This window comes from Tasmannia lanceolata, unplaced genomic scaffold (assembly GCF_043159265.1).
Source record: "Tasmannia lanceolata isolate RefF3 unplaced genomic scaffold, GAP_Taslan_0.1 ptg000007l, whole genome shotgun sequence".
In the NCBI taxonomy this organism is placed as follows: Eukaryota; Viridiplantae; Streptophyta; class Magnoliopsida; order Canellales; family Winteraceae; genus Tasmannia; species Tasmannia lanceolata.
Genome location: NW_027518684.1, coordinates 12063988 through 12082601, shown reverse-complemented (window position 1 = coordinate 12082601; position 18614 = coordinate 12063988). Strand labels below are relative to the sequence as shown.

At 39.9% G+C, this 18614-nt stretch overlaps 2 protein-coding genes and 1 long non-coding RNA gene across 3 annotated transcripts; all 3 read right to left on the bottom strand.

Moving 5' to 3' along the window:
* Window positions 1-2740: 2740 nt before the first annotated feature.
* Window positions 2741-3560, bottom strand: LOC143880982 (uncharacterized). The gene is made up of 3 exons (XR_013251827.1): window positions 3400-3560; window positions 3258-3308; window positions 2741-2976 (listed from the first exon to the last, which is right to left on the bottom strand). It is a non-coding gene; the product is annotated as an uncharacterized LOC143880982 (long non-coding RNA).
* Window positions 3561-4626: 1066 nt separating this feature from the next.
* LOC143880578 (WAT1-related protein At5g64700-like) lies at window positions 4627-7528 on the bottom strand. The gene is made up of 5 exons (XM_077383570.1): window positions 7478-7528; window positions 5229-5365; window positions 5049-5148; window positions 4916-5008; window positions 4627-4836 (listed from the first exon to the last, which is right to left on the bottom strand). Exons 1-5 carry the CDS (start codon window positions 7526-7528, stop codon window positions 4627-4629), a joined length of 591 nt encoding a protein of 196 aa, XP_077239685.1.
* Window positions 7529-9007: 1479 nt separating this feature from the next.
* On the bottom strand, window positions 9008-15475 carry LOC143880577 (WAT1-related protein At1g68170-like). Its single transcript, XM_077383569.1, has 7 exons — window positions 15198-15475; window positions 14998-15060; window positions 11881-11997; window positions 11554-11800; window positions 11315-11473; window positions 10666-10817; window positions 9008-9325 (listed from the first exon to the last, which is right to left on the bottom strand). The coding sequence occupies exons 1-7, from the start codon at window positions 15395-15397 to the stop codon at window positions 9064-9066; spliced, it is 1200 nt and encodes a 399-aa protein (XP_077239684.1). The 5' UTR covers window positions 15398-15475; the 3' UTR covers window positions 9008-9063.
* Window positions 15476-18614: the final 3139 nt, after the last annotated feature.

Here is an 18614-nt window from a genome sequence, read left to right as displayed (position 1 = left end):
AATCTGAAGGGCGCACTTGCAAATGTTTATATTCTGTGCCAAGCCGCCCAGAAGGCTTAGCCGGACAGGATATGACGCGTTCGCTAAACGACGAAAGACCTGCCCGGCCCGGCCATCCAGCGTCTAAGTCGGGCAGGATATGGCGCAATCGCTTGGCGCCCAGAAACAGGTCTGCTCGACCTGCTGCGACACCCATGAGATCTGCCCGGCCAAGACGTCCAGGGGTTTGGCCGGCCAAACTCCTGGTCCAAATTTTGGCCAGACTGGGTCGCCCACAGACTCCTGTCCGGCCGTGCTCCTTCAGGCCATGCTCCAAGGCCCGACCAGGCCACCCGGAGGCCCCTGTCCGGCCGCGGACTCTTCTGGCCCAGTGTGAGGCCGGCCTCAGCTGCCCAGAGGCCTTAAGGCCGGCCAGATGCTGTTTTAACCCTCTTTTTGCTTCCCCTAGCCGCTACCACGACTCGGAGAACCAGGGGGCAACTGATGGGGTCCAAAATCTGCAACCAATCGGCTGTTGACACGTGGCCCTCACAGGGACCACTGCACCTGTCCCTGCTAGGTGTGACACCTGGACCAATCAGGGACTTCCATCTGCCCCTCCTAGGTATGAGACCTGGTCCATACCGGGGCTACCACCTGTCCTGGACAGGTGGCTCAGGATCACACTATAAATAGCCCTCATTTGTGCTAAGGTGAGGGATCTGAGATCAAAAACCCTAAGCTTTCTGCTCTGACATTGCTCTGCACTCCTGCTCATACTGACTTGAGTGTCGAAGCGTCCGTCCGGAGCACCACTCCGGGTTGGTCTTCTGACCCTTTGTATCCTTGTCTGTGCTTGTGCAGCGCAGGACTCCATTAGCCCTTCAGCCGTGGCCTGCCAGATCAGCCCTTCCGGCCCTACCATAACCTGTTACCAATTTTAGATCTAACATATACATTTATTTTATTTTTTTAGTGGGGGAGAAGGGGGGAGGGGGGTCATCACTATTCCATTACTGTAACTCCAAAATTAAGACATCACAAAAAAGGAGAAGATTTTAGGGCGATGATATTGTCACCCCCCCTAAATTACGCATTCGCTCCCCTTTTGGCTTGATTTGACGTCAAAAAGCATTAATAAGGGGGGCGAATGCGTACGCAGGGGGGGTGACAATATCATCGCCCAGATTTTATTGTGAAGTAGCATAAATATCTTTATTTGTAATTGGCAATTATATTAGTCTTAGAAATGATATAGTTAAGTGCTTCCAAATAGGCCTTAATGTCCCATTTACCAATACGATTAAATTAAAATAAGGACAATTTTGGTGGAATCCAAAGAAGCCCCAAGTTTTTAAAAACACCCAAAATCTTTACTCATTTTTTTATATCCGCCCATTTTTATTACTTAGGACACCCAGCAGCAATGTCCGTGGCAATCAGCCCCATTGAATCCTTTTGATGTGAAGTACATCGGCGATACACTGCTGCTAGGTGTCCCTAGTAATTAAAAGGGGCGGATATATCACTCAATTTTAATGTAACTAAATCTTTTTTAAAAAACATAAAATCCCATTATATATCTGCACCCAAAATAACTGCCCGTGCGAGTGTCACCAACAAAAAAAAAAATAGAAAAAACTCATAATTTCATGAAACAAATAATAACCCTAAAAAATAGAAAAGGAAGGAAACAGAAAACGCATGCATGTCATGTATTTAATGAGGAAAATGATAATTCGACCCACTTTTCCAGCATTCCAACCCCTATGTTTGTCATTTCCTAACAATGTCTACATTTTCACTCCCATTTAATAGCTTGTCTTTTCCTCAAAATGTTCAAACATTACCCAAAATATTTTCTAGACGAATCCAATGATCTAACAAAATTGAGGCCGTGGGATTGGTAATTACACGGTGGGGCCCATAGATGAGAAGTATTTTGTTGTATGTGAGAAGCCTGACCAGTTCAACTGAAAGGGAAATTGCTTCATTTGAAGTGAAATATCTTTATTTATTGGAGGCAAATGATATAGTTGCCCCTTTAACTTACTTGGGACAGTCCCCCTCTAGTGTAAAAGAGTAGTCATAAATACAGTAGAAATGGGTGGCCGAGGGAATAAAAGGGGGTGAATATATGAATTCCCCTTGTTTTTTTATGGGCAGTCATCACTTTCCTTTGGGTGACCCAGAAAAATCACAGAGCAGCAACTCACAGTCAGACTTATTGCAAATATAAGCATGTAAGGTCATGTCAACAGGTTGGATGATAGAGTAGAAACAAACAGTACATGAATTTACAGCAATCTAAAATTAGAAGCTATATAAATGATAAAAAATGGAAATGATATGTTCGTCTTCCTTTATTGCCATGAGCTAGAGGCTCAATCCCAAAAAATGATATGTTCGTCTTCCTTTATCCATGCAACGAAAGCTGGCGAAGCTGCCCTCCAAACCAGATTGTCTAATTTCTCCTGCTACAAATTCTTCGGGGAGTCATTCTCGGAGGGCAAATTCACTGATTGTGAATAAAAAAAACAAACCCTCACTCTCAACCTTTCTCTCACGATGAGTATCTAAAGTGTTTTATCACTCTCTCATCCCTTCTCTCGCGGGTTTGGCATTAACTCAACTCAAAAAAGCCTTTCTCCCAAACTAGTTGGTCCTTTTCTCTCATGCACGGTTTTGGTATTAATAGGATATTTGAATGCAAATATTGTGTGTATGAATAAACAGAGAAATGCTAAACTGAAGGGCGCACTTGCAAATGTTTATATATACATTTATTTTTATTTTTTAGTGGGGGAGAAGGGGGGAGGGGGGTCATCACTATTCCATTACTGTAACTCCAAAATTAAGACATCACAAAAAAGGAGAAGATTTTATTGTGAAGTAGGTTTTTCACTTTTATTATACACCATAAAAGCCAAGTAAGTTCCACCGTCGATCTTCATACTGCTCCGCGCCTCTATCCTCGACCTGCCTCAGCAGCAACACCTACACAACACCTCACTAATCAAATTAAGTTGATTCAATAGTCATATTAGATCCTAACCCTATGATCTACAGAAGATCGGAGGGTTAGGATTATCGTAAGGAAATGATTTTTGAGGCACAACTTATTTACATTGTGGCCCAACAGATGAACGGTTTGGATCATCCTAAGAAGTGGGCCGTACTATAATTTTTTTGAAAAAATACTGGAAACTACGATAGATAGATCGATCGGAGGGCTAGGATTAATCATATGGATATCTATAATAATTGAGTAGATTTACCTGGGCTGCATCTTATACTGCACTTGCCTTCGCATCGAGCCTGGAGTCGCTCTGTTAACACCCGAAAACAAAACAAAAAACAGAGTCAGTGAAACAAACATCTGAAAATCAAATATTCCGGAACTAGAGATTTTCAATTTACGGTCTCTTTGGACGCAACCAGTGCTGCAAGCGTCTAGGCAGTCCTCCGGGCCGGACTCGACCCAGCCCATCTGACCCGCTATCACAAAATAAAGGAACACCAACGCTGCTATCTTCTTCATCTCTCTCTCACTCTCTCTCTGCTTCTCGGCCCCTTCTTTACTCTTTTTAATAGAGCACCATCTAACCAAATACCCTGAAATAGCTACTAAACTACAGAAATACCCCTGTACCGACTCTATATAAAGTGGTGGTAGTTTGACCATTGAACGCCGCCATCGATGGGCCATTACTAATAAATTTCTCTGACTGAAATGCCCTCACGAGAGTGTAGATAAGACCTCGGTTTCGTGAGTGTGACTTTGGCCAGAAAGTAGTTAATAATTCCAAAACAGGGGTGTTTAGGTAACTTGTGAAAAAGTTAAGACACGAGCATCCTCATTCCTCTACACGTGGAATCTTATCCAGAACAGGCTACATGGCCGTGGATTGAAGTTTCAATGGGCCGGATGCCCAAGTTAATCGGGTTCCAAATTATCTCGTAATTGGATCCAATCGCCACTCATTGACGCGATAATTACAACAGGCCTTTCGTACAGGTGCAGCTATATGGTGATCGGGTCCGTTGATCTTGCGGACCACCACCGCTTTAAACTTAATGCGTTTTGATTGGATGAATCAAAGTAGTTAATCCATAAGTCCAATTTAGGATTCCACCAAGAAAAGCAAACACGTGGATTTTATTTTATTCCGTTTAATTATGCTGGTTGGTGACACAAGGTCTATATCAAGGTTTTAAATTTCGACCGAAATTTGAAATTTTGGGTTTCGTGGAGAATAAAACCGAAATCGTGGTAACTCGAAACGTTACAAAATTTCGACCGAAGGAAAATCCCCAAAATTCTGGAATTTAGTCGTTATTTAGCATTCTCCCGAAAATCAAGAAAAGGAAAATGACAATTGTTGAGATCTCAGCCGAAAATCACTTCATTAATTCTCGAAACAAAAGGAAAAGATATGGAAATGATATCACTACTGTATTTTGATGATTGCATTCCTCACATTATTAAAAAGTACAGTATGGCCCGCACTATAGGATGATCCAAACCGTCCATTAGATGGCCACAGCCTAAATAAGTTGTGCAACAAAAATCATTTCCAAATGTTGATCCCAACCCCTTTTTAAAAAAGTGAGGAATGCGATCATCAAAATATGGTAGTGGTGATATCATTTCACAATAATATGATGGTGAATGACCAAGATAGAGAGAAACAATACCGAATAAAATGTGGTGAGAAGTCGAATGTTCCATCCAAGCTTCCACTGGGTCCAATACCTCTCGGTGCAAAGCGCAAAAATTGCAGATTGTATCGATGCCATCAAACACATTAGTGTTGCGCTTGAGTAATGACAAGGGCATGTCTGGGTCATCTTAGTCTGCAGGGGAAAAAAAGTTGATTAGTGAGATTAGTTTTAGTAAATTGACTTGGTAGAACAAATATTGTGGTAAATTTACCTGAATAATATACCATATTCCAAAGGAGAAACAACTCGCAACAGCCATCAATGAACCCGGCCATGACATGATTTCCAGACCCTTGTGGACCGGACTTTTGTTGGTGGTGGCCCACAAGGTTAGTATTCTCCACACCTTTGTAGAGTGTCATCAGCATTGCACCACCAACGCTGATTAGTGTCCCTATAACCTTAGTTTTACCATACACGGTTTGAATACCCAACCTCTCTAGCCTCCAAAAATAGTAACATATAATTGATTTTCACACCAATTTGTCTGGGAATGTTGCGAGTTCGAAAATTAAAATACTCACCCAACTAAAACAGCCATTATGAATGTGATGGCTGGAACAAAGTTTAACATAGCAGAAACAAAGGTGGCTGAGGTCATAGACAGGCTCCAGACATACAAATTACCCGCCAAAGTTCCCCTGTAAAAAAAAATTAAAAACTTATATTTAGAAGAGAGAGAGAGAGAGAGAGAGAGAGAGAGAGAGAGAGAGAGAGAGTATGGTTATGGCATCTTTAGTGGAGTATCTTCAAGTTCTTTATAAATAAAACCTAAATTGTAGTGATTCAATTTACATTTTTCATGTATAATCAAATAATGGAAAAGTACGAAATTCTAGGGAAAAAATCAGTGGCTTAAGGGAGGGGTGGCTCCTCTTTGGAGATTCCTGGCCATTTTTGATGAAATACAGGATTTAATCATGGGATCATCTATTGTATTCAATCATGTCAGAAGGTCGGCTAATGAGAAGGCAGATTTGCTTGCTCGGCGGGGGGTTTCTGCCAAATTGCTATAGTGGTTTGATTATCTGCCGCCTTGAGGATTTTAGTGCACATCTGTATATTTTTCTCCTTCTTTTGATTTTATATCTTGTATTCTTGGGGTGGCTCATCTCGGGCTCCCGTTTTTATCTTATTAATCTTGCCATTTAAAAAAAAAAGAAAAAAATTTCTTTTCCGTACTTTTCTAGAAAATTCATTCAATCCAAAACAGGTAGGATGCAATTTTCAGGTAATGTCATCTCTATGGCAATATATATAGTCCAAATCATACCAATATCAATATGTCATAGTCGGGGTCAATCAGTGGGTGTTTTATCTAATCATTTGTTTACTTAGAGACACCTTCAATTTATGAAAATATCACTTTAGATTAACCATAATTATATTATGGAAGCAAAATTGTGCAATGAAAATAATTCCAAGAAATTTTTTTCCGTCAGAGATGTTCTTCTTGCAATCCAAACAAGGCCGTATGCTCATTTTCATTTACTGGAATTTTCTAGAAAATTTTGGAAAGAAAAATATTTCTAGAAGTTACTATTTTTTTCCACACTAAAAATATGACAACTTGAACCAACCCTAATTAGATCTCTAATTTATGATAATATCCCACTAAATTACTTATAATCATATCATTCCCCTCCAAATTGTGAAAAGAAAAGAAATTCCCAATTCATACTTGGCCTTAGTAAAAAGAAGAGATACCAAGGCCCTGTTTGGTTTGGCAGGGGCTCACAATGTATATAGGTTTTGCTCAAAATTATGATTTTTTATAGGATGATCGTAGCCCTCTTATGTGTAGAGATTTTCATAACATACAGTTCCTCTATAGATAGGTGCGCCAGGATCATCCTATGGAAATCATATTTGGGCCCATGATCAAGTGGATCGTTTGGATCACCCTATGGAGTCAGCCGTACTGTACTTTTTTTTAACATATGGAAAAAATATCGTCTTAGCATATTCAAAGCAAAACTTAAAAAATGAAGACACCATCGCAAAAGGCATTTCGCGTATGGGCTGTTGCATGTGAGAGCAGCCGAATGAAAACAAAATCTACAGAAAAGTGCGCCTCTGTGGCTGCGCTCAAATGCAACAGCCCATCCGCAAAATGCCTTTTGCGATGGACACTAGCAAATCCAAAAAATAATAAAAATAATAATTAGAGAAACAAAAACGAACACTCATTGTGTCAACTCATCGTGTTAGGCTCGAATCTCATAAACTACATGTGTAGCAAGGTCGCTGGTTCACGGGTTGGGCCATTGATTCACGTCGTTTTTGGCAACCTAGCTAAGATGCATATCTCGTATATACTTTTACCTTTAGTAGCCCATTTAACAAGGGTTTCCTTTTCGATTTTAAAAATAGCAATAACTTCTACATGTAAACTTGTTTTGATCTGTTTTTCTGTTTTTGTGAGGATGGTTCGTGGACCACCTCTCTCACCTCTTGATTGTAATGCAGGATGACTCTTCTAACGTTTACGTTTAAGCGTGGACTAGGGGCAACACTTCTCATTCTCACCTAAAGAATCGGGCGGAAACGGAGTGATGAAAAACTTTAGAACTGGTTATTTATCGCTTCAAGGAATCCTATTTTTTAGTCGAAAAAGTAGGACAAATTTTGGAAACGGACCTTAGCGGGTCATGCAGCGGAACAAGATTTTTGAGATTTTTTTGGGTTTCGTCATTCTCCACCCCTAAACAAGGGGAAAATCCCGTAAAAGAATAGTTGCCGAACACACTCTTCAGTTCACCGTGGAAATTACCAAAGCACTATCTTGGAAATTTAAGACTACTGCAAGAGAATTCATCCCCATTTTTAACTCTTCATTCCGTCGGCAAAGGGGGAAACAGACAAATTTGGCAAAGAAGGGGTTAAGGAAAAACAACAATTGAATTATTGAAATGGTTTTTTGGGGAACCTTTTGGACCTATCGGGTTGGCTATGCAACGTAGCTCAGGAACCTCCTGTGCAACGCACTAAAATCAAGGGAAACAGGGGGTGTGGCAATATCAATTCTATGGTCTGATATTTCTACACCCCTTGTTTGATATTTCCACACCCAAGTTTTGTTGCTTTTGGGGCATGTACTCTTTGACGAGATTTAATAAAGTTGCCCCCAAAAAAAAAAAAAAAAAAAAACAGTTGTATGTTGTTTATCTCATATGTTAGACAGGGGGTAATTCCAACATTTCCTTCATTTCCTTCCCCTTTCCCCACAGCACTACGTATAAACCAGTGATTATCAAAACTGCTCCCAATACACTGTTGATGGCGAGGAATATGGTGTCAATATCAAAACAATGTATGTTGTTTATCTCATATGTTAGACTAAGGAAAATAATATTTCCAACTATTATTGTTTGTCTTCTCTTAAAAACAGGTGCATTGCCACCTTTTTGTTGGTCATATTCTTCATTTTCAGAGAAAGATGGCAAATAAAAAAAAGAAATGATACATGTTAGGCGCAAAATTGGTAACAGATGAGACATTGACGAATGAGCTAATCTGGCAGGTCCAAACTGCTGAATTGATTGAGCCGGAGTCGCAACTCCGGACGGGCCCTTCGACACTCAAGTCAGTAATGGGCACAAAGTTGGGAAAACCAAAGTTAAAGACGGATCCAAATTACAACACAAAAAGGGCTGCAAATGTGAAAAATCCGAATCAAAATCTTCTCAGCATCCAAACGGGCCTTAATTGTATTTTGATTCCTTGATATACAAAGTAAAAAATATTAAATTTTCAAATTTAATAAAAACATTTCATTTAGACCTGAGCAGAATACCACCTCTTGGGGCAGGAAATGAATTCCGGCATTTTCACCATTTAAGCCCCTTCATTTGAACGAAACAGCGGAATTAGAATGGTATGCCGATTCCAAATTCTAGCGCCTTATTCGGATGATCCAGACCCTCCCTAGAGCTTAATATCATTTTTTTTTTGGAAGGTAAGCAGTAAGCTGGATTGAACCTCTGACCTCAAGGTCAGAGAACACAGCCTTAACCATCTGAGCTACAGGGTAAACCCTAGAGCTTAATATATTTTGGGCTGTGATATTTTCACTCCCCTTGCATTACGCATGTGCCCCCATAAAATGTGATTTAACGTCAAAAAGCATTAAAGTCGCCTACTTTTCATGTCAAATCACGTTATAAAGGGAGCGAGGGGAGTGAAAATATCATCTCCATATCATTTTTGCACATGTGGAGAGAGAGAGAGAGACTTTAGCAATGGAAATTACTAACTGTTGGGCACCATATACAACATCAAAACATTTTTACCAGAAACTTACTAACACATTAATAAAGCCAAGATTTACTGTGTCACTGTTTTGTATGATATAGAAACTTAAACAAAAATTATAACATAAAATATTAATGGTGCATCGAAACAGTAAAGCAGCAAAATCCTTCCACCAATACAAAGCCAAAAATGTTGCTGTCCACTTTGGCTATGAGCCTGTGGTGCACCCAATATCCCAGTTTCGGTGGCCGGTGTTTCAGCCACCACAACTTCGATGGAAGCCTCGAGAGTCTTTTCCTTCATTTCCCTCCCCTTTCCCCACACCACCAAGTATAAACCAATTAAAATCAGAACTGCTCCCAATACACTAGTCACGACAAGGAAATGGTGTCAATATCAAAACATTGTGTGTTGTTTAATTTCTTTTTATGTAAAACAAAAGGAAAGTGATATTTCCAGCCCGTTTTGTTTGTCTCTTATTAAAAATGGGTGCATTGCCACCTTTTTTTGGTTGGTCTTATTCTTCTTCAGGAAAGACAAACAAAAGAGGTGGGGGTAAATAAAAACAAAAGAGGATAGAAAAGGAATGGTGTGTGCCTAAGGTCCAGTATTTTCCAGTGGGGCCCAATTCATAGATTGATCGAAACCATTCATTTGTTGGGCCAAACCATAAATAAATCATTTCCATCCTCTATGATGTGCAGTCCTTCTAAAGATCGGAGATCGGAGGGTTAGTATCATCCCATGGAGTTTATTTACTGGGTACAGCCTATTTATGTCGTGGCCCAACAAACAAACGGTTTAGATCATCCTACGAAGTGAACCCAAATACCGGGCAGCCACTAAATAAATAATATGCTTACAACAGGTTGATTATCCTGACAAAAATATCAGATGGGAATTGAATTTGTCCCCACTAGCTTTGATATTGACACGCCCCTCAATTTTCAAAATACATTTTGTTCACTTGCAGAGATATTGCATATATTTATAATTTATTACAGCCAACATAGATATGTTCTAAAGTGAAGTGAATGGCGCTACTAGGTAGAAATCCTTGGATAAGCTGTTCAGGAATTGGCTGTGTGCTTGGATAATTAAGTTTAGCAATTTTTGCAAAAGAAATCTTCTACTTTGCTTTATTTGAAAAGAGAGCCTTCTAGTTTGACAATTTCTAAAAAAATGGGCTGAAACTAAGGGTGTCAATTTTGGCTTGGGCTCGGAGGCTCGCTCGAGCTCGGCTCGAATCCTTAACGAGCCGAGCTGAGCCTAATTTAGGCCAGGCTCAGCTCGGCTCGTTAAGAATTTAATATATTTAAATATATATATTATATATTAATTTATACATTAAAAGGGTTGTCCGGGAAGTGAAAAGGGGGGGGGGCAAAATATGTCACTTCATTTTTGGAACCCCATTCGTTACTAGGACCACCCCCCATAATGTAAAAAAAATAGTCAAATTACACTAGTAGGGCTGTCCAGGGAAGATGAGGGGTGTGAACATAATATAACCCGAGCTCAGTAAGGCTCGCGAGCCTGACCGAGCCGACCCGAGCCCGAGCCCGAGCCAAGCCGAGCCGAGCTTTTGAGCTTAACGAGCCGAGCCGAGCCTGCCAAGCTCGGCCAAGCTCGGCCAGGCTCGGCTCGTTTACACCCCTAGCTGAAACTGAATCGAGAATAGCAAGTCTAAGAATAAAATAAACGAACCTTCCAAGATGCAGCTTTTCGTCTAGGATGAGGGACCCCACAACTGCGACGATTATCAACGTCAACGGCATAAATATGGAAGCAAAGAGTGGGCCCCGCTCTTTAATACACCACGCTGTGAGTGTCACAAGCAACCCGGTCCCAAACGATCCCTACACGCCAAAAGTGAGAACACAAACATACACTCAAATTACCAAAATACCCTTCAATCAAGGTTAAAACGTAATTCAAATAACAGGGTGTCATTTGGTATCCGTATCAAGGTTCCTTTCTCATATTTGCATGAAGACTTTGGTTTTGTACAAAATATCAGCCGAAAATCACTTCCTTAATTCTCGATACAGAAGGAGAAAAATAGAATAATGATATCACCACTACCGTATTTTGATGATCGCACTCCTCACATCATCCGCACCATAGGATGATCCAAACCGTCTATTAGATGGACCACAGCCTAAATAGGCTGTGCAACAAAATTCATTTCCATATGTTGGTCCTAACCCTACGATTTATAGAGGGACTGAATATTAGAGGGTTGATCCTAAACTCTTTTTAATAAAGTGAGGAGTGCGGTCATCAAAATACGGTAGTGGTGATATCATTTCCCAATATTATGATGGTGTATGACCAAGATAAAGAGAAAAAATACCGAATAAAATGCGGTGAGAAGTCGAATGTTCCATCCAAGCTTCCATTGGTTCCAATCCCTCTCCGTGCAAAGCGCAAAAATAGCTGATTGTATGGACGCCATCAAACACATCAGTGTCGCGCTTGAGTAATGACAAGGGCATGTCTGGTTCATCTTAGGCTGCAGAAAAAAAAAAGTTGATAATAGAGATTAGTTTTAGTTAATTGAACTTCGTAGGACAAATATTGTTGTAAATTTACCTGAATAATATACCATATTCCATAGGAGACACAACTCGCAACAGCCATCAATGAACCCATTACATGATTTCCAGACCCTTGTGGACTGGACTTTTGTTGGTGGTGGCTCACAAGGTTAGTATTCGAAGACCATAGATGAATCTCCACACCTTTGTAGAGTGTCATCAGCATCGCACCGCCAACGCTGATTAGTGTCCCTATAACCTTAGCTTTACCATACATGGTTTGAGTACCCAACCTCTCTAACCTACAAAAGTAGAAACATATAGTTGATTTTCACACCAATTTGTTTGGGAAAGTTGCTAGTTTGAAAATTAAAAGACTCACCCAACTGACACAGCCATTATGAATGTAATGACTGGAACAAAGTTCAACATAGAAGAAACAAAGGTGGCTGAGGTCATAGACAGGCTCCAGAGATACAAATTAGCCATCAAAGTTCCCCTGTAAAAAAAATTAGAAACTTATATTTAGAACAGAGAGAGAGAGAGAGAGCATATGGTTATGGCATATTTAGTGGAGTATCTTCAAGTTCTTTATAAATAAAACCTAAATTGTGGTAATTCAAATTACATTTTTCATGTATAATCAAATAGTGGAAAAGTAGGAAATTCTAGGAAAAAAAATTCTTTTCCGAACTTTTTCTACAAAATTCGTTCAATCCAAACAGGTAAAGGATGTAATTTTCAGGCAATTGTCATCTCTATGGCAATATATATAGTCCAAATCATACCAATATCAATATCTCATGGTCGGGGTCAATCAGTGGGTGTTTTATCTAATCATTTGTTTTCTTAGAGACACCTTCAATTTATGAAAATATCACTTTAGATTAACCATAATCATATGGAAGCAAAATTGTGAAATGAAAATAATTCCAAAAAAAAAATTCCGTCAGAAATGTTCTTCTTGCAATCCAAACAAGGCCGTAGGCTCATTTTTGTTTGCTGGAATTTTCTAGAAAATTTTGGGAAGGAAAATATTTCTAAAAGTTACTATTTTTTTCCACACTAAAAAAAGGACAACTTGAGTAGATCTCTAATTTATGATAATATCCCACGAAATCACTTATAATCATATCATTCCCCTCCAAATTGTGAAAAGAAAAAAAATTCCCAAGAAAAAGTTTTCCAGCAGAAAAAATTTTCTTCCAATTCAAACTTGGCCTTAGTAAAAAGAAGAGTTACCAAGGCCCTGTTTGGAATTAGAGAAAAGCATTTCTGGTGTAAATTAATTTCTCAGGAAATTTTTTTATTTCCATGATTTAGGGGCAAATTATATAATGGGAAATGTTATCAGCACTACTGTATTTTGATGAGGGCAGTCCTCACTTTATTAAAAGTACGGCATGCCCGCACCATAGGATGATCCAAACTGTCCATTGGATGGGCCACATCCTAAATAGGTTGTGCCCTAAAAATTATTTCCATAGGTTGATCCTAACCCTCCGATCTTGATCAACCCTGTAACATTCAGATCGGAGGGTTAGGATCAACCTATGGAAATAAATTTTGGGGCACAACCTATTTAGGCTTTGACCCATCTCAAAAGGATAGTTTGGATCATCCTATGGTGCGTGCCTGCTGTACTTTTAATTAGACCTGGCAAACTCGACCCGTGCCTGCGGGTCGACCCGACCCACCCGCAAATTTGCGGGCACGGGTCTGACTTTTAGTGACCCGTCAAAACTAACCCGCGGGTGACCCAACCCGCAAAAGCATGGGTCTGGTCGGGTCAACCCGCGGGCACCCGCGAAAAAGACAGGGGGTCATCACAACCGTTCATACTGTGGGTCATACTGTAAAAAGGTCAAAGTCCCACAAATTGCTCCAATCAAACAATCTCAATCCTTCAATAAAATCCAATCTTCTATTGTGTGTGGGCCCCAAATGGATTACGTAGAGATACTGAAAAAGGCACGCACTAATCAAACTATCTCAGATTCTCAATCCCTCCACAAACCCAATCTTTTCTTTTGATATTTTGTGTCATTTTTTCACAATGTGTGGGCCCCGTATGGATTACGTCGTGATAAAAAGCCGACTCTTTTTTCCAATTTAGGGAGATATTAGATCTGATTTAAAATCTTTTAAACTTAGAAACAGAAATCTCGTGCGCATATTACGTGACCGGATATAACAGGTTAAACATGGATAAGAAACACGGTATAAAGGGTTATTTTCAGTTTCTGCTGCTCATATTTCAGAAGAAGCCCTCTCGTAGACAGATAGAGAGAGATTCGAGTTGTTTAAGAGTTGAAGAAAAGAGAAGAAAGGGAACGTTAGAAAGGATCCGTTCAACGTACGATGATTTCCTCCGCCCTTTGTCTCCCCTTATCTACAGGTCTGTAATCATTTCTCCTTATTCATATACCAAACAGAAGAGAAGAATAAAATGATTTCTCTCTCTCTTCCTATTCCTCTTCCTTCTCTTAAATTCATGTTAATCGTCTGCAACACACATCGATAAAATAAAAAACACAATAAACCCACCAAACCCACACCCTAAAATTAAGAAAAGGCGTGAAAATCAAAACCCATAGTTTGTTCAAAGATGGTGTCTCGATCGTGTGCAAATCTGTTAGATTTGGTCTCCGGTGAGGATTTCCCCAATCTGGGCCGGACCATAAACCGTCTCCCTAGAGTCATGACCGTACCCGGAATCTATAGATCGGAGGGTTAGGATCAACCTATTGAAATGATTTTTGAGGCAACACCTATTTAGCCTGTGGGTCATCTAATGGACGGTTTGGATCATCCCACGGTGCCGGCCATACAGCCCTCATCAAAATCCAGTGATAATATTTCCCAAAAGAAACTGTTTGAATTTGCAGGTAACCCGCGGGTTGACCCGGCCCACCCGCGGGTCACCTAAATTCTGACCTGCAAAAATGCTGGTCATTTCCTCACCCGCACCCGCATCACTCGCGGGTTGACCCGACCCGACCGACCCACCCACCCGTTTGCCAGGTCTACTTTTAATAAAGTGAGGAGTGCCCTCATCAAAATGCAGCAGTGCTGTCAATGAACAGAGAAGACAATAAATCCTGGGCACTGATATTACCCACCTTAAACGGATAAAATCCCCCCCTTTTTAGAATGGTTCACTGCTTGAGGATAAATTCACCCCCTCTAACGTTTTTCTTTGCCTATAAAACTTAACTGAAAACGTTAAAGGGGGAGATTTTATCCGTCAGGGTGGGGAATATCAGTCCCCTAAATAAAAAACAGAGAGATATATAGGCTTTATTGTTTGAAGAACAAAAATAAAAATCGTCCTAACTTTTCTTCTATAGATGTGTTAATGAGATATTATATGGTGTTAAGCGCTAATAGTCCCTCATTTTTCAAAAAATACTGTTCGGACCACATCATAGGTGATCCAAACCGTTCATCCGACATACATAGGGGTTTGACACAATCCAAACCCTTTTTTCTCACCTACCCAAAAAACCCGCAACAAAATCCCTGTAATAATAAAGTCCAGGTTAGAGTGGGACGATTATTCCTGCAACCAAAAGAAAATTAAATCAAAACCCAGGAAAAAAAAATCCAGTGAGAGAAACCCAAACAAACAAAAACAAAATCCAAGACCCAAACAAACAAACAAAAAAACAAAAATCTAAAGAACTACGGTAGAATTACCTTCCTAGAAAGAATGCAAGCGGGGCCAGTATAGCTGTAGCAAAGACATATCTATAGGTTATTAAGATCCTCAAGCTCATGCCATCTACTACAGCAAATTTATAAAATATGTTGAGCCCTGCGAGTAGAATCTGAACAACCACCATTAACACCACAGGCCTCTTTCCATCTAAACATGTCAAAAAATCACCAAACGCCATATTTCCTCAGAAAGAAGAGAAACCCTAGAAGGGAGACTTTCAAAGGGAGATAGAAGAGGGTAAGAGTGGTAAAATGAAAACCAAACTTTATTAAATAGGAAATAGATATGCTTTTAAGGAAAACAATGCTACCAGCTTTTCTATTTCTCTTTGTTTTTAACCTTCTCAATTTGGGTATGTTATGAAATAGTGGGTTCTCTAGTGACGATCACAAGAAGGCATTTAGCAGACAGGCTGTTTTTTTTTTTTTTGGACAGGCATTGGAAAGCAGCCACATGAGGCTCTCAGTTTTCTCTTGAGTTTGTCCTGTTCATTTAGTTGTTGGAAAAAATTGAGAATACTGTTGTTGATAGAAAACAGAAACTTGTTGCTTCAAGGTGTGATATCACTTTCCTTAAGACAAAATTCGCCCCCACTAGTAGTGTGCAAAGGGGATCCGTGAATTGCCTCCAAGATACAATGAAGCCTAGTAGGAAAGCCCTACTAATGTTTGATGACGCATAGCACTAGCGGAATCAAACCCGAAATGCCCTTCCGAAATTTCAAGCCTTAGAGAAATTTCTAGATACTGTTTCTCTGCAGAAACAGTATCTAGAACAGTAAACAAAAGAAAAACAGTATGTATAAATACTTGGGGATTTTGTAGGAGTGTAGAAGAGAGTGTAAAGTCTGTCAGAATTGTCAATTCGTTTTCTTGTTTTTGAAATGACTGAATTTTGCATATTTTGTAGACCACCTGGTGTCTTTTCAGTGTGAAAAACACCTCTACAAGGCACATTTTCAGAATGTTTGAAATCTGACCGTTAGATCGCACCAATTGATATTGAACGGTCCTGATCGATCTTAGAGGTGACTGTTGGTTTGAGTAAAACCTCTCTCCAACCCAGTCATCGTTTGATCAACCATCTATGGTGTGGATCGCACCCTCTTGGCACTTGACCGTTGGGGGAAAGGACACAACCCATTTGATCACACTCTTTGACCGTTGGAGTTATGGGCCCGTTGGGTCGACCATTAGGCCCGAACCGAAGCCCAACCCAACTGAACCATTCGGCTTGATGGGCCTACTAACCATTTGACCCACCCATCCGACCGATCCACCTTCATCTTGATCCAACGGTGCAGATCAAATCTGAAAAAATTAAAGGCTCCAATCGCTCCTCGCGACGTTGCGTACGTGCGAAGTGCGCCTAAAAAAGCGCCAATAAAGCGCCACTATACGCCCTATAGCCCATTGCCCACTCCGCGCGCGTGCGCGTGTGGGAACGGTGCGTTGCACCGTCCCGCGGGTCCAACCATGGGTTCAACCTAATGTGCAATCAACAAGTATTAGAGAAGTGTAGCGCTTTATAAGCCCTTCTCTTTCCTTTCTCTCATCCGGTACGAGACTATCTTTTCAACTACACTTCTACATCCTTTTGTAAAAGCAAATCTTTCCAAGAAAATATTTTCTTTTTCCCAAACGCTTTTGATAAAACATTTTCCAAAACACTAAAACATGCAAAATACATTATTTTGAAAATCCAAAATCACTAACAAATTCATCCTGGAAATCCCTTTTATAATGCTCTGCAAAATCCCTCAGTGCATGCATCATTCCTAAACAGGAAATTTGAAAGGGTATACATGGAACTTGGTCAATTTACAACCTAAGAGGAAAAGTATCATATTGAAATGTGGGGTGGCTCCTCCGTGGAGATCTCTTTCCATTTTTTATGAGATTGAGGACTTAACTGCGGGGTCCACTATTGGCTTTCAGCATGTTAGAAGATCGGCAAATGATAAGGCGGATGCGCTAGCTAAGCGTGGTGTTTCCGGTAGTTCTATTATGTGGTTCGACCACCTTCCTCCATGAGAAGGGTTTTCTCAGTATTTTGTTTTTTCTTCTTTCCTATTTCTTTCTTGCTTCCTTTTGTAGATTTGGGTGCTCCATCTCAGCCTCCTTAATTTGCTATGATATATAATTATTGCCATTTCAAAAAAAAGAAAAAAGAAAGAGGAAAAGTATCATATGGGTTGTTCCAATCGTATCTTAAGTATCTTTTATTTCAGGAAACTCACATAACTGTGTTTTTTGTTCCCCCGGCGCATTCTCATTGTTTGTCTCTCTCTCCCATTGGTCTTACTCTATCTGTTACATATCATTTTCAAATTTCTCTCTTTGTTACATATCATTTCCCCATTGGTCGTTTCCCTCTTCGTTTTTTTTTCTTGTGGACATGTCAAATAAAAGATTTGGATTTGGTTTATTTGCTAGCAGTCCTCTATCGCAAAGACATTTGAAAAATGCATGGTTCGTGTAGATATCATACTTAGGGAACAATCTAAATTAACAATATCAAACATCCAACCCCTCTCTCTCAAACGAGAAAAATATTTGAAGAGCCATCCAATGAGACATTTCCTTTGACATTGAACATTTGTAATACCTCACCTAACATTATCTTATGCATGGGGAAGAACTGCATATAAATGTTTATTAGAAAGTTTTGATAGGTTAGGTACATTATCTTATGCATGAGTCATGAAAATTTTCTAAAGGATTCATTAGACGACCCCAACTAGTTTGGGAACAGGAGGAGGGTCGATTACCTTATTTTAGCTGTTATTTATGTTTTTATTTCAGTGAGTGATTGGATTAAACTCTATATTGATTTTTTGGGTTATTGGGGGTGGGGTGAGATGAGTAGATGACTTTATGGATTAGTAGATTATTGTCTTGGGATTTGATGGTCGCACCATGGATATTTAATTATTGAGGTGAGAAATTAAAGGAAGTCCAGCTTTCATAGGATGATCCAAACCATTCATTTGTTGGGCCAAAACGTAAATAAGCTCATCCCTCTAGTGATTGGAGGGTTAGGATCATCCCAGCCTATTTACGTTGTGGCCAAACAAACAAACGATTTAGATCATCCTACAAAGTGAGCCTTACACGCTTACTATTAGTGGTAAATCCTCACAAGAATATCAAACGGGAACTGAATTCGTCTCCACTAACTTTGATACTGACACACACCTCAATTTTGAAAGACCTTTGGTCCAGCTGCAGAGATATTGCATAAATTTATTACATCCAACATGATAAGTTTAGTAGGTAGAAATCCTTGGATAATTTGTTCTGGGATTGGCTATAGTGCTTTCTCGTTGTGGATGAGGGACCCACAGTTGCCTGGTTGATGAGTATCAACGGGTTAAAAACTGACACGTGGGCCTC